Source organism: Podarcis muralis, chromosome 1 (assembly GCF_964188315.1).
Source record: "Podarcis muralis chromosome 1, rPodMur119.hap1.1, whole genome shotgun sequence".
NCBI classification, from domain to species: Eukaryota; Metazoa; Chordata; class Lepidosauria; order Squamata; family Lacertidae; genus Podarcis; species Podarcis muralis.
The window spans coordinates 3676331-3689419 of record NC_135655.1 but is presented as its reverse complement, the minus strand read 5'-3'; the positions used below and the strand labels follow the sequence as shown (position 1 = coordinate 3689419).

The 13089-nt window shown below is 49.0% G+C and overlaps 1 protein-coding gene across 2 annotated transcripts; it reads left to right on the top strand.

The window, feature by feature from the left end:
• Window positions 1-1446: 1446 nt before the first annotated feature.
• On the top strand, window positions 1447-9006 carry VCPKMT (valosin containing protein lysine methyltransferase). Of its 2 annotated transcripts, XM_028720162.2 has the most exons (6): window positions 1447-1850; window positions 3906-4016; window positions 5046-5118; window positions 5207-5326; window positions 6560-6664; window positions 8609-9006. In XM_028720162.2, exons 1-6 carry the CDS (start codon window positions 1462-1464, stop codon window positions 8621-8623), a joined length of 813 nt encoding a protein of 270 aa, XP_028575995.2. In that variant the 5' UTR covers window positions 1447-1461; the 3' UTR covers window positions 8624-9006. The 2 variants fall into 2 exon arrangements, with proteins under 2 accessions (XP_028575995.2, XP_028576082.2); XM_028720249.2 differs by lacking the exon at window positions 5207-5326.
• The last annotated feature ends 4083 nt before the right edge of the window (window positions 9007-13089 follow it).

Below are 13089 nucleotides of genomic sequence, written 5' to 3'. Positions count from 1 at the left end.
GTTTGCCATTTCTCAATAAGCTTTGCTATTAATCTGCCTCCTGGCCGGAAGCCGCCTTTTGCACCAAAGGTAAAGGGACCCCTGACCATTAGGTCCAGTCGTGGCCGACTCTGGGGTTGCGGCGCTCATCTCGCTTTACTGGCCGAGGGAGCCGGCGTACAGCTTCCGGGTCATGTGGCCAGCAGGACTAAGCCGCTTCTGGCGAACCAGAGCAGTGCACGGAAACACCGTTTACCTTCCCGCTGGAGTGGTACCTATTTATCTACTTGCACTTTGACGTGCTTTCGAATTGCTAGGTTGGCAGGAGCTGGGACCGAGCAACGGGAGCTCACCCCGTTACGGGGATTCGAACCGCCGACCTTCTGTTTGGCAAGTCCTAGGCTCTGTGGTTTAACCCACAGTGCCACCCTATCTATAAATAGCTTTAAGGAAGCAAAAAAGTGTGAAGGAGAAAATCTTGCAGGATGGACAGAGGAGTGAGCTGCGAGTCCCAACTGAGGCTTCTGCTGGTGACTTTCTAATATTAATATTTATTACATTTCTATCCTGCCCTTCTTCCCCGAACAGCAAATCACCAATAGCAGCAAACAGAAAACCACCAATAACAGCAAAAAATAATCATGACAATGGTTGTTAACGAGTTGCGTTGATTTATGTTTTATCACTGAGACTGCCGGTAGCTTTTAGGGCCTGAAAGTGGTGGGATGCTTATTTATTTAATAAGGTGAGTGAAAAACCTCTGTGCGGTTTACAAAAAAATGTAACAAAATTACCGGTAAAAGCAATAGTTTGGTTTCCCACCTTTTTTTTTTTTACACTACAACTCCCATCATCCCTTACTAGCAGGAGCGGTGATCAGGGATGATGGGAATTGTAGTCCAAAAACAGGTCCTTTCTATGTCCAGCTGTCCTTTGTCCACAACAAATTGTCGCTGCTTTTTGTGTTGAATATATGCTATAAGGTAATTGACAGACCTAATAGGTATCTAAAACCATTTGCCCATGTTGACATGCAACCAGTCCATGCAAAATGTAGGCACCCTGTATATAGAAAGGAGCAAACCAGTGATATTTTAGGGATCAGGCTAGCAGGCGGGGCCCATGACTCACATCATAGGAGCCTACACAACACAAAACACAGTTGCTGGATGCAGGTGTTATTTTATATGTTTTTTATCTTATATTTTGGAAATGTGCATCCAGTCCCCCCCCCTTTAAATTTTTTTGGGGGCCCCCAAGAGAGTGGGGCCCTAAGCTATATCTTGTTTAGCTTATGCGTAAATCCGGCTCTGCCCCCCTGAGATCATGAGGCAGGGAGTTCCAAAGTGTACTGTTACATAAAGTGAATAATAAGCAACAATGGCTCTGCTTTTGAGGCGGCTTTGCCGTGCGTGTCTGTGACCATGAGGCAGGGAGTTCCAAAGTGTACTGTTACGTTTGCCTGCCGATATAATGTGAATAATGATCATCATCATAAGCAGCCGTGGCTCCGCTTCCCTTGGAGGCGGCCTTGTTGTGTCTGTGAGGGGAGAGCGGCCTCCTCCTCCTGCCGCCGCCGCCGCCGCCGCCGCTCTCGCTCCTCCTCCTCCTCCCTCCGCCGCCATGGCGTCTCCGGGCTTGGAGCGCGCCCTGGCCCGGCGGGACGGCTCGTCGGGGCTCCGCCTGGGGCAGCGCTGGGCGGGCGGCACGGGCTGCGTGGTGTGGGACGCGGCGCTGGTGCTGGCGCGCTTCCTGGAGAAGGCGGCCGAGGAGGAGGCGGCGGGCCCGGCCGGGCTCCCTCTCCGCCGCAAGGCCGCGCTCGAGCTGGGCGCCGGCACCGGCCTCGTGGGCCTCATGGCCGCCAGCCTCGGGTACGTCGCAGCGGGGAGGCGGGCGAGGAGAGCGGCCGCGGGGCTTCCGTCTCCCTCAGTGTGGCCTACACTGACTGGCAGCAGCGGCAGCCTCCAGCCTTTAATGAGAACAACCTCAGCGCTACCTGGAGACGCCGGTGCCTTCTTGGGATTGAGCATGGGACCATAATAATAATAATAATAATAATTATACAGGTGGTCTTCCCACTGAGCTATAGCTCTTCCCTTAAAATTAACAGTAAGATTCCAATCCTCAGGCCCATCTAGTCGGTCCATTTAGTTCAGTATTGCCCACACTGACAGGTAGCAGCGGCACCCTGCAGCCTTCAATAATAACAATAATAACCCCAGCGCTACCTGGAGATGCTGATGCCTTCTTGGGATTGAGCATGAGACCTTCAGAATAATAATAATAATAATAATAATAATAATAATAATAGAGGTGGCCTTCCCATTGAGCTATAGCTATAGCTCTTCCCATAAATCCCCTTAACAGCAAAATTCCAGTCCTCAGGCCCATATAGTTGGTCCATCTAGTTCAGTATTGCCCACACTGACGGGCAGCAGCAGCACCCTGGAGCCTTCAATAATAACAGTAATAACCCCAGCACTACCTGGGTTTAACCCTGCGCTGTGGGTTAAACCACAGAGCCTAGGACTTGCCGATCAGAAGGTCGGTGGTTCGAATCCCCGCGACGGGGTGAGCTCCCGTTGTTCAGTCCCTGCTCCTGCCAACCTAGCAGTTTGAAAGCACGTCAAAGTGCAAGTAGATAAATAGGTACCACTCCGGCGGGAAGGTAATCGGCGTTTCCGTGCGCTGCTCTGGTTCACCAGAAGCAACTTAGTCATGCTGGCCACATGACCCGGAAGCTGTACGCCGGCTCCCTCGGCCAATAAAGCGAGATGAGCGCCGCAACCCCAGAGTCGGACATGACTGGACCTAATGGTCAGGGGTCCCTTTACCTTTATATAGATACTTCTACAGAGACAGGATACTCCATCTGTCGGGGATTCTTTAGCATGGCAGGGGGTTGGGCTGCATGACCCGAGAGGTTCCTTCCAACTATACAATTCTATGATTCTGTATACCACCCTTTGTCAACAGGCCACAGGGAAGTTTACAACATCATAAACTACTAGAATATTATAAGAAGGCCTTGTTGTTGTTTAGTCGTTTAGTCGTGTCCGCCTCTTCGTGACCCCCTGGACCAGAGCACGCCAGGCCCTCCTGTCTTCCACTGCCTCCCGCAGTTTGGTCAAACTCATGCTAATAGCTTCAAGAACACTGTCCCACCATCTCGTCCTCTGTCGTCCCCTTCTCCTTGTGCCCTCCATCTTTCCCAACATCAGGGTCTTTTCCAGGGAGTCTTCTCTTCTCATGAGGTGTCCAAAGCCTTGGCGCCTCAGCTTCAGGATCTGTCCTTCCAGTGAGCACTCAGGGCTGATTTCCTTCAGAATGGAGAGGTTTGATCTTCTTGCAGTCCATGGGACTCTCCAGAGTCTCCTCCAGCACCATAATTCAAAAGCATCAATTAGACGGCCTTATCCTCCATGAATTTGCCCAAAGTCTTTTTAAGGCCATCTCACTAGTAGCCAGCACTCCCATCTTGTGGTCCTTGAGTCCAGGCTCTCCCCCCCCCCCAAAAAAACCCCACAATTGCACTGGTATCGTACAAATTTAATGTTTACTACTGGAGACTGAAATAGTGTTCCAACATGCCGATGGGTTTTGCAGCATTCTATTAATCATTGCCACTTTTTATTTTCATCTATATCCCTTTTTATGCAGGATTTATTTAACCAGGTTATTTTGGTGTGTGCCCTAATTGTGCATGCCTGAGTCATTCCCCACCAGAACTGAATCTGTGTTGGCTCATGTACGGAGTTTTAAGCATAGTCGCTTTGGCAAGAACTTAGTTGCAAACAGGACTTTTTCTCAGCTGAATGAGGGATGCTTAAAAACCTGTGCATTGTGTGGTTTCTTGCATATGGTGTGTGTGTGAGAGAGAGAATGAGACGGGCAACTAATATAGCCCCCCCTCACCTCTTTTGTAGTGCAAACGTTACCGTTACAGATCTCGATGAAGTTCAGGATTTGCTGAAAATGAACATTGAGAATAATCGGCATCTTATCACAGGCTCCATTCAAGCCAAGGTACTGAAATGGTTCGTATGAACTTCTTGTTCTGTAATTTAAAATCTCCTCAAGAAACTGCAAACCAATTTTAGGGAATGGAAGTCAACTTTAACCAGAGAGTGACTCTTAGGTAGGGCCGTGATCTGTAGCGTGAAGTCACAGATAATCATATGAACACGAGCTTGCTTTCAACTTCCTCCAGCTGTTCCATACTTTGCTTTGAACTGACTTAGCATTTTATGTGTATTTGAAGCTTAGAAGGTTTTGCATGGGGGTGGCTAAGCGTTGAACTAAATTGGTAGGTCAGCAGAGGTAGATCTGTCAGGCCCTGCATTATTCTGCCCCCTGCTGCCCTCCTTATACCTTGGACTACATCTCCCATCAGCCCCAGCCAGCATGTGGTCCAAAGTTTTAGTCTTAGTTAACAGAATTGTGGGACGCGGGTGGCGCTGTGGGTAAAAGCCTCAGCGCCTAGGGCTTGCCGATCAAAAGGTCGGCAGTTCGAATCCCCGCGGCGGGGTGCGCTCCCGTTGTTCGGTCCCAGCGCCTGCCAACCTAGCAGTTCGAAAGCACCTTCGGGTACAAGTAGATAAATAGGTACCGCTTTGGCGGGAAGGTAAACGGCGTTTCCGTGTGTGGCTCTGGCTCGCCAGAGCAGCGATGTCATGCTGGCCACGTGACCCGGAAGTGTCTCCGGACAGCGCTGGCCCCCGGCCTCTTGAGTGAGATGGGCGCACAACCCTAGAGTCTGCCAAGACTGGCCCGTACGGGCAGGGGTACCTTTACCTTTTTAACAGAATTGTAGAAGGGACTGCGAAGGTCATCTGGTCCAACCCCTCCACAGTGTCACCAGGTTGGTGAAGATTGGCCTGGCTTGTGCTCTTGGGGTTGCCCAGAAGTCTCTGCCACACACACACCTGCATAACCTGTAGATAAAATTGTACTTTTTTATGCATTTCATCATAAAGCTGCTTTGGGAGCCGCTGTCGACTGAAAACCAGGGCACAAATAAAACCAAATGTTCTTTTCTGTATTGCATCCACCTTCTTCTTGTTTAGGGGTGAAGAAGTATCAGACTTCCTTCCGGCACCTGATTACATCCTGATGGCAGACTGCATCTACTACGAAGAGGTAAATCACATTTTTTCTTGTAGATTAGCCTTTTAGCTGCAAGTGTGGAATGAAGTTAAGCGGCAAGTGCTTTCTGCTTTACGGACAGTCACTGGAGCCGTTGCTCAAGACTCTGAAGGACCTGGCTGGCCCTGAGACGACCATCCTTTGCTGCTATGAAGAAAGGACTATGGGGAAGAACCCAGAAGTGGAGAAAAAATACTTTGAGGTGAGTCATCTGCCAGTGCAGAATGTCTCGGAGGAGCCCTTGTTCCTGTGGAGAAAAGCCTGGAAGTATCCCAAGGCGCTTTCTAGAACAGGATATAAAAATCAAAGAGAATTCTGCCAGTGTCATAGAAGTGTAAAGTTGGAAGGGACCCCAAGGGTCTTCTAGACTAACCCCAACTCTTAATGCTTTTTGAAAAAACAAAAATATGTGCTGTAACACACATTGAATGCTTTCCGGCCACCTCGCCTCCACAAGGATATTGTAGATCTGGAAAAAATTCAAGAAAGGGCAGCCGAAACGATCAAGGAGATAGAGACTCTCACAACATTTGAGACTCTTTAGTTCAGAGAACGCGATAGACCTCTATCATGGAGCGTCTCCACCCCCATCGTTCTGCCCGGACACTGAGGTCCAGCACCGAGGGCCTTCTGGCTGTTCCCTCCCTGCGAGAAGCGAAGTTACAGGGGACCAGGCAGAGGGCCTTCTCGGTAGTGGCCCCTGCCCTGTGGAACGCCCGCCCATCAGATGTCAGGGAAATAAGCCACTATCTTGACTTTTAGAAGACATCTGAAGGCAGCCCCGTTTAGGGAAGCTTTTAAAGTTTTATTGTGCTTAATGTTTCTAATTTGTTGGAAGCTGCCCAGGGTGGCGAGGCCAGCCTAATCAGATGGGTTGTGTATAACGAATAAAGTATTATTGTATTATTATCTGTGAAATTATACATGGTCTGAAGAATGTGGTATGGACAGGTTTTTCTGCGTCTTAGTACTAGAATCGGGGGTCATCCAGTGGAAGTGAATGGTGGGAGAGTCAGGACAGGCACAGCACATAGTTAAACTACAAAATGACTGCAGGATATTGTGATGTCACCGAATTAGATTGCTTTAGAAGGGGATCAGGCATGGAGGAGAAAGCTAGCAGTGGCTGAAAACTCCCTCCAGAATCAGAGGCAGCGTGCTGGGGAACAGCTGTGGCCGAGGGCTGTGGCGCTCCTACCCTGGTTGTGGGCTTCCCATAGCCATCTGATTTGCCCCTTTGAGAAGCAGGATGTGTGGCCAGGTGTGCCTTTGATGCAGCAGCTGAGCTCCCAGGAGTCTTAGTGGAAGATTTCTGTCCTGTGCTTCTGAGGTTATGGTTACATAAGTGGTGCAATTTCTCTGGGAGGCTCAGATCTGAATGAGGCCAAGGACGTTTAGCTGCACTCTTTTATTCTTGCGCAATTTTAAATTGCAGCTTCTTCAGAGGGACTTTGATCTGGAGAAGGTTCCCTTGGAGAAGCACGACGAGGAGTACCGGAGCGAGGACATTCATATCTTCATCATCAGAAAGAAGAAAGCGGTAGGTGGTCACTGGAAAGTCAGCAGAGATGGACCAGCTTATGCTCCAGAAAACCTTCCATTTTTGGGAGCCATAGCAATATAAGGTTGCTGCTCTTGTGGTTGAATGTTCAAATCCTGCCTAGATGCTGGTTTTGAGTGGAAGCCCACCCAAATCTCATTTCTGTGTTTCCTCCTCCTCCCTCCTCCCTGCAGCCCTGTAAAGGATAATCATTGGCTCAGCACGGGTGTCATCCTGTCTCCCTCCAAATCACAGGTTCCCAAACTTATTTGGCCTACTGCCCCCTTTTCAGAAAAAAAAATACTCAGTGCCCCCCTGCCATTGGCCAAGTAGGCAGGCAAGCTGTGATCCACTTCCCAGGCCTGGTTGAAGCCGAAAAGGGTTCCCTCAAGACCGGGAAAGCCCCTCGGCTCCAGCAGGGCCACCAGATCTGGGTGTTGCTGTCCAGTAAGCATCATTACACAACAGATGAAACATGCACTAATGGTTTTTCAAAATTCTCTTCTTTCTTTATGCTTCCACTGCCCTCTTATTTTTATTCAACACCCCCCAATTGCACCCAAAGCTACTCCTGCCCTCCTGGATCGTTCCTGCACCACCACCACCCCAAGTCATAGCATGCAAGATGGGAATCAGGCTTAGGAATGCGAACACCCTTCCTCGCCTCTCTTCCTACCCCCTTTCCCATATGTGCCCTTATCATAACCATGGTTATACTAACCAAATTATTTTATAACTATGCTTTGTTAACTCACTTCCATGGTTTCAAGCTATGGTTTCTGAGGGAGCCCTGGTTCGCGCTGGTGCGGATGCAGTGTTACAAACTGAGAGATGAATTCTAGGAGCTAAATGCCAGCTTGAACCTAGATTATGGGCACCGCAGCGGAATGTCTAGGTGCGCTTTTTTTTAATAACAAGAATACAAAGCTGAAAATGAATGAGCTGTAGCTAAAATCTTACAGTGGTGCCTCGCAAGACGAAAAGAATCTGTTCCGCGAGTCTTTTCGTCTTGCGGTTTTTTCGTCCTGCAAACCAAGCCCATTAGCGGCTTAGCGGATTAGCGCTATTAGCGGCTTAGCGGGTTTAGCGGATCAGCTGATAAGCGGCTTAGCAGATCAGCTGATAAGCGGCTTAGCAGCTTAGCGGATCAGCTGTTAAGCGGCTTAGCCGATCAGCTGTTTAGCGGCTTAGCCGATCAGCTGATAAGCGGCTTAGCGGCTTGGGGGGAAAAGGGGGGAAAGGGGAAAAACCCTGCAGGAACTCGCAAGACATTTTCGTCTTGCGAAGCAAGCCCATAGGAAATTCGTTTTGCGAAGCATCTCCAAAATGGAAAACCCTTTCGTCTAGCGGGTTTTCCGTCTTGCGAGGCATTCATCTTGCGGGGCACCACTGTACATTCCTTTTTCACATGGCCTAGTCCTTCCCGTGCCCACCCCCTAGTATTCTTATGAGGGTCCCTTCTCCAGTCTTCAGAGAGTGGCTGGAAGTGGGGAGGCAGAAAAAGGTCCTCCTTTTCTTCAAGCAGTGGCAGTTTTAATCTGAAATCTTAGGCTCAGTACTGTGCCCAGAGCTCAGAAACTGCTTGCATTAATGAAATCCCCTGTCACAAAATGTGTCTAGAACAATGGGAGTTTTGAACACTGTGTGGATGTAACAAAGGTAGCTTAGGCCCAGGAGAGCCAGTGTGGTGCTTCTAGGTGTTGCTAGACCATGGCTCCTCTCAGCCTCCACAAGTATCTTCTTGGATGATGAGACTTTCCTAGGCCAACAGCAACTGGAAGATGCCACATGAGCGACCCCTGGCTTATGCTGACAAGCAGGGATTTGTGTTAGAGAGAGAGGCTGGCACCCTCTTTATAAACCAGAGTTCGTAGGGAGCCGATGAGAAGAAACTAGCAAAATAGTTTGCGCCAAGGTAGTTAGTGGTTTCTTGATGTTTTTCAGATTTTTCCATCATGACAGCTTCTTTAATGATGCTCTGGGAACTGGGAAGGATAGAGCCAAGAGCTCTTCACAGAGACTTTGCAGAGCATCTCTTCGGCAAAAGTGGATCATCGAGCCGTCTCCTACTAAGATGAGACACACAGTCTGTTTTCTTGAAAGAGCTGCAGATTCAAGGCTCCGGCTTACCTTTCGACAAGGGCGCTGGCTGCAGAAGAAGAAAAACGAAGGCTTGTGACGCCAGTGAACAGAAATGGGTAACTCTGAGTCACATGGGCGGCTAAGTGTTTTGTACACATTTTCCAGCTACTTCTGAGTAACAACCTGCCTTGCTAGTTACAGTTTCCGAGAAATTTTGTTATGTAAGTAGGGTGATTTATTAAACTCTTCTTCCTAATGCATTCTCGAAAAGGCATGTCTCCCTGACCACACCTTGTCTGAGTTCCTTGAGCCCACAATACAATTTGGGATGTTCCTGGTGACACAGATGTAAAACATATGGGGGGGGGGGACAGACACACAGACCCTACACCTGCATGAAGCTTTCAGAACAAGGAAAGAAAAAGGAGAACACAGGGGATGAGGAACTTGTGGCCTCATAGATGCTGAGCGACTCCGTCTCCCATTCGCCCCAGCCAACCTGGCCAGTGGTCAGAGGCGATGGGAAATGAAGTCTTTTGAGTGGCCGCAGGGGCCCTGAGATAATCTGTTGAGTTCCCAGCAAGGGTTTGGTCCAGAGTTAGAGACCTTGTGAGCTGCTGCCTTCTCCCTCCACAGCTCTGTTGCCCCAGTATGCAGCCCTTCGCAGGAGAACTCCTAAGCTCAGTCAGGCTCAGACTGCCTTGAGAGCCTCTGCAGGTTCTTCCCGACCCATTTCTGCCACTCTCCTCCAAGGAGTGGCCTGTCCTGCGTGGAGCTGCAGCCAGCAGAGCTGTGTGCCAACAAGGAAGGGCTGTGGCTGTACGACATGTACCGGGTGGTGCACAGCCAGCTCCTCATTCATCTCTGGATTGCCACAGGGTGGGAAATCATTCCTGTAGCCGCAGAGGGAAGGGCTGCCATCCAGAGGTGCAGCACAGGCCCTACGTGTGGGGCAGCCTCAGCTTAGTTCCCTCCAGAAGTTTTGGACCACAAATGCTCTGGCTGGGGCTAATGGGAACTGCGGTCCAGAGCGCAAAGGAGGGCACCAGGTTGGAGGAGGCTGGTGGGTGTGGCTCCAAGTAATGCATTGCTGCCGAAAGAATCATAACCAGCAGGGCAGAGGTAGTCAATGTGCCCTGACCAACTTTCATCATCCCTGAGCATCCCAGAGCAGGGTTAGAGAAGACCCTCCCCAACTTGAGACCAGGGAGAGTCACTGCCAGCCTGGAGCAGTGGGCAGGTCAAATGGGCCTCTTCGCCTGGCTTCAGGGCAGTTTGAGGTGCCCATGTGAGGTCACCAGAGGCACCTGTTGGCTTTGGGTGAAAAGGGAGGAATCCAGCAGGCCTGTGGGGAAAAGGGTGGAACCGATACTGGAAATGTTTGATTCACACACTGACTTCGTTTGATTTTACTGCCCCCACATTTGAGGACGTTTGCAGTGGTCATTCAAAAAGGGCTTATCTGGTGAAAAAGTCAGATGATCCAATTGCCACAAACAATTGTATACACAGGATGGCTTTGTGATCTGCTTCGCGGAGCACACTCCCCTGTTTGAAGAGCTGCCTAGTCGAAGTCCAGTTTAAAGATGAAGAACTCGGAAGGGGGACCTGCAAGGACCTTGAATTCAGGGCACAGCCGTAGCGTGCAGCACCCAGGCAGCCATAATGCAGGTCCCCTTGTCGCAGCCTCCCCCACGAGGGACGGGTGCATTGCAGTTGTATTTAAATTGCACTGTTTATTCGTTTGCACCTGTGTATATAGGTTAGCAAATGCACATCTTTTGCAAAACTGTGCTTTGTCCCTTTTGGGGTACAGGGAGGAGATGCGGTTCATTCCTTTAAAAATGCATTAATGGCCCCCCTAAGCATCTGCACTGGGTCTCCATCTTGCCAGGATTCAGATTTAAACTGACTTGATTTTTCTTACATCCGGTTCCAAATTCAAGTTGAACTCAGAAAAGCAGATTTCAAGCTAGGTCTGTATAGTTAAAGCTCTGGTTTTCCCAGTAGTGATGCATGGAAGTGAGAGCTGGACCATAAAGAAGGCTGATCGCCGAAGAATTGATGCTTTTGAATTCTGGTGCTGCAGGAGAGTCTTGAGAGTCCCATGGACTGCAAGAAGATCAAACCTATCCATTCTGAGGAAATCAGCCCTGAGTGCTCACTGGAAGGACAGATCCTGAAGCTGAGACTCCAAGACTTTGGCCACCTCATGAGAAGAGAAGACTCCCTGGAAAAGACCCTGATGTTGGGAAAGATGGAGGGCACAAGAAAAAGGGGACGACAGAGGACGAGATGGTGGGACAGTGTTCTCGAAGCTACGAGTTTGACCAGACTGCGGGAGGCAGTGGAAGACAGGAGTGCCTGGCGTGCTCTGGTCCATGGGGTCACGAAGAGTCAGACACAACTAAACGACTAAACAACAACAAGTTTTGGCAGCCACACTGTGGTTTGGTAGCCAATTTTTCCCAGCCAAAGCTAGAGAAGGCCAAATCTCTCAGCTTTGGATTCATTCAGTCTCTCTTTTCATTTGTTAAGCTGTGTTCACCCCATTTCCACATATATTTGCAAACTTTTTGTTTAAAAAAATGCATATGAGAATTACTGCACACTTTTGCACACATACTTTCTTAATATACAAAAATGCTTGTTTTGTGTGCATTTTTCACTATTGTATTTGTGTGTGTGTGTCTGCTTTGGTTAGGGAAGTGGATTGCATTGCAAAATTCAGAGAAGTGTGGATTTCAAAGAGCTGTGTTTTGATTCATGTGTTGGTATGGGAAACTGAATTTGTGAAAGGCTTGATCTCCCACCCCTACCCAGAAGGGGGCAGCATAAGATAACAGTGCAATCGTAGCCTGCCCCAGTCTCCTTTCTAGAGAGGCGGAATGTACCTTAATACCACTAGACATGTTTGTTTTACGGTGGCTTCTTCCACAGCAAGTGTCCTAGCAGTTGGGCATTGCTGCGAATCTTCTGCCTGAGACCCCAAACACACCTTGCAGACCTGGGCATCCTTGGGGGTGCGAAAATGACCACTGAACCAGCTGAAAGTTGTGATGCAGACATCTCTCACCCCTCTGCCCCAGGTGTATCGTAAAACAGCGCATATCACGTTACCAAACTCTCCCAGTGCTGGAGCTTGAATCATGGTAGCATTAAGGCAGATGTTCTCCCCACCGCACCCCCATAACTGCAGGAATGATTTGTGCCCAGTCCAAAACTGGGGGACTGAGACATCTTCAAATATGGCAGCTTTTCATCTGGTTGTGTGTGTGTGTGTGTTATGCAGCACTAAAACAGAAGCAAAGAAAAAGAGCTGTATTGCAAGCGGGGTGGGAAACATACACAAACACACATTGGGTGAGAGTCTTAATAGCACAAGGACGGAAGAATGAGGAAATCCCGACCGAAGAACTGTGGCAAGAGAAACTGATGGATTACGCAGAATTGGCAAAATTGACACACGAACTACGTGATAAGGACAACTGTGGCTTTAAAGAAGAATGGGAACCTTTTACAAAGTACTTAAAGAAACAACAAAATGAACTGGACTCCTTGGCAGGTTTTGAATAAACAGACACATTTTTTTTTATTGGTAACATATTGATAGATTAATTAAAGATCTTTACAGTTTATAATATGCAGAGAATAACATGTGCTGAGAAACCAGAGAGAGCTGAGGGAAGTCTGTGGGGGGGGGTTCTTTTTAGGGGAGGGGGGAAATGGGGGGATGAGGATGATGTATTTTTGATAAATTTATATGTTGAAATTCCTCATAAAAAAACTAACACACACACACACATTGGGTGGCTGGGATTCGCACTCGGGTCCTGCTTGCAGACTTTCCATTGGAGCATCCGGTTGGCCACTATGAGAACCAAGATGCTGGGGAAGCAGAACGGGCTCCCTTGGAAAGTGGGGGAATTGCCTTCCTTGGAGATTTTAAGCAGAGGCTGGAAGGCCGTCAGTCAAGGATTCTTCAGCTGTGATTTCTGCATTGCAGGGGGTTGGACTAGATGACCCTTGGGGTTCCCTCCCAACTCTACAGTTCTGTTATTGTAGGTGGGCCCCTTTTGGTCTGGTCCTGCAGGGCTGCTCCTATGACGGGTCATCTCTCCATGGTCGGATGCATATGTTCTGCCTACAGAAACTGCCAGGTTTAATTCTCTGTAGCATCTCCAGGGTAGGACTTTGAAGAACTCCTGTCGGAAACCCCAGAAAGCTGCTGCCAATCAGTGCAGACAATATTGAGCTGGGTATTCTAATGGTCTTGACCCAGGAGAAAGCCATGTCCTATTTTCAAAGACACCTGAATACCACTTAACCTAGACAGCATCTTA

What these genes read in the sequence shown, in the direction of transcription:
- VCPKMT (XM_028720162.2), top strand. Translation starts at nt 1,462, where the DNA reads ATGATCATCATCATAAGCAGCCGTGGCTCCGCTTCCCTTGGAGGCGGC. An exon ending in ACTGCATCTACTACGAAGAG is followed by an intron (nt 5,119 to 5,206) that starts GTAAATCACATT and finishes CTTTACGGACAG; the next exon opens with TCACTGGAGCCGTTGCTCAA. An exon ending in TGGAGAAAAAATACTTTGAG is followed by an intron (nt 5,327 to 6,559) that starts GTGAGTCATCTG and finishes TTTAAATTGCAG; the next exon opens with CTTCTTCAGAGGGACTTTGA.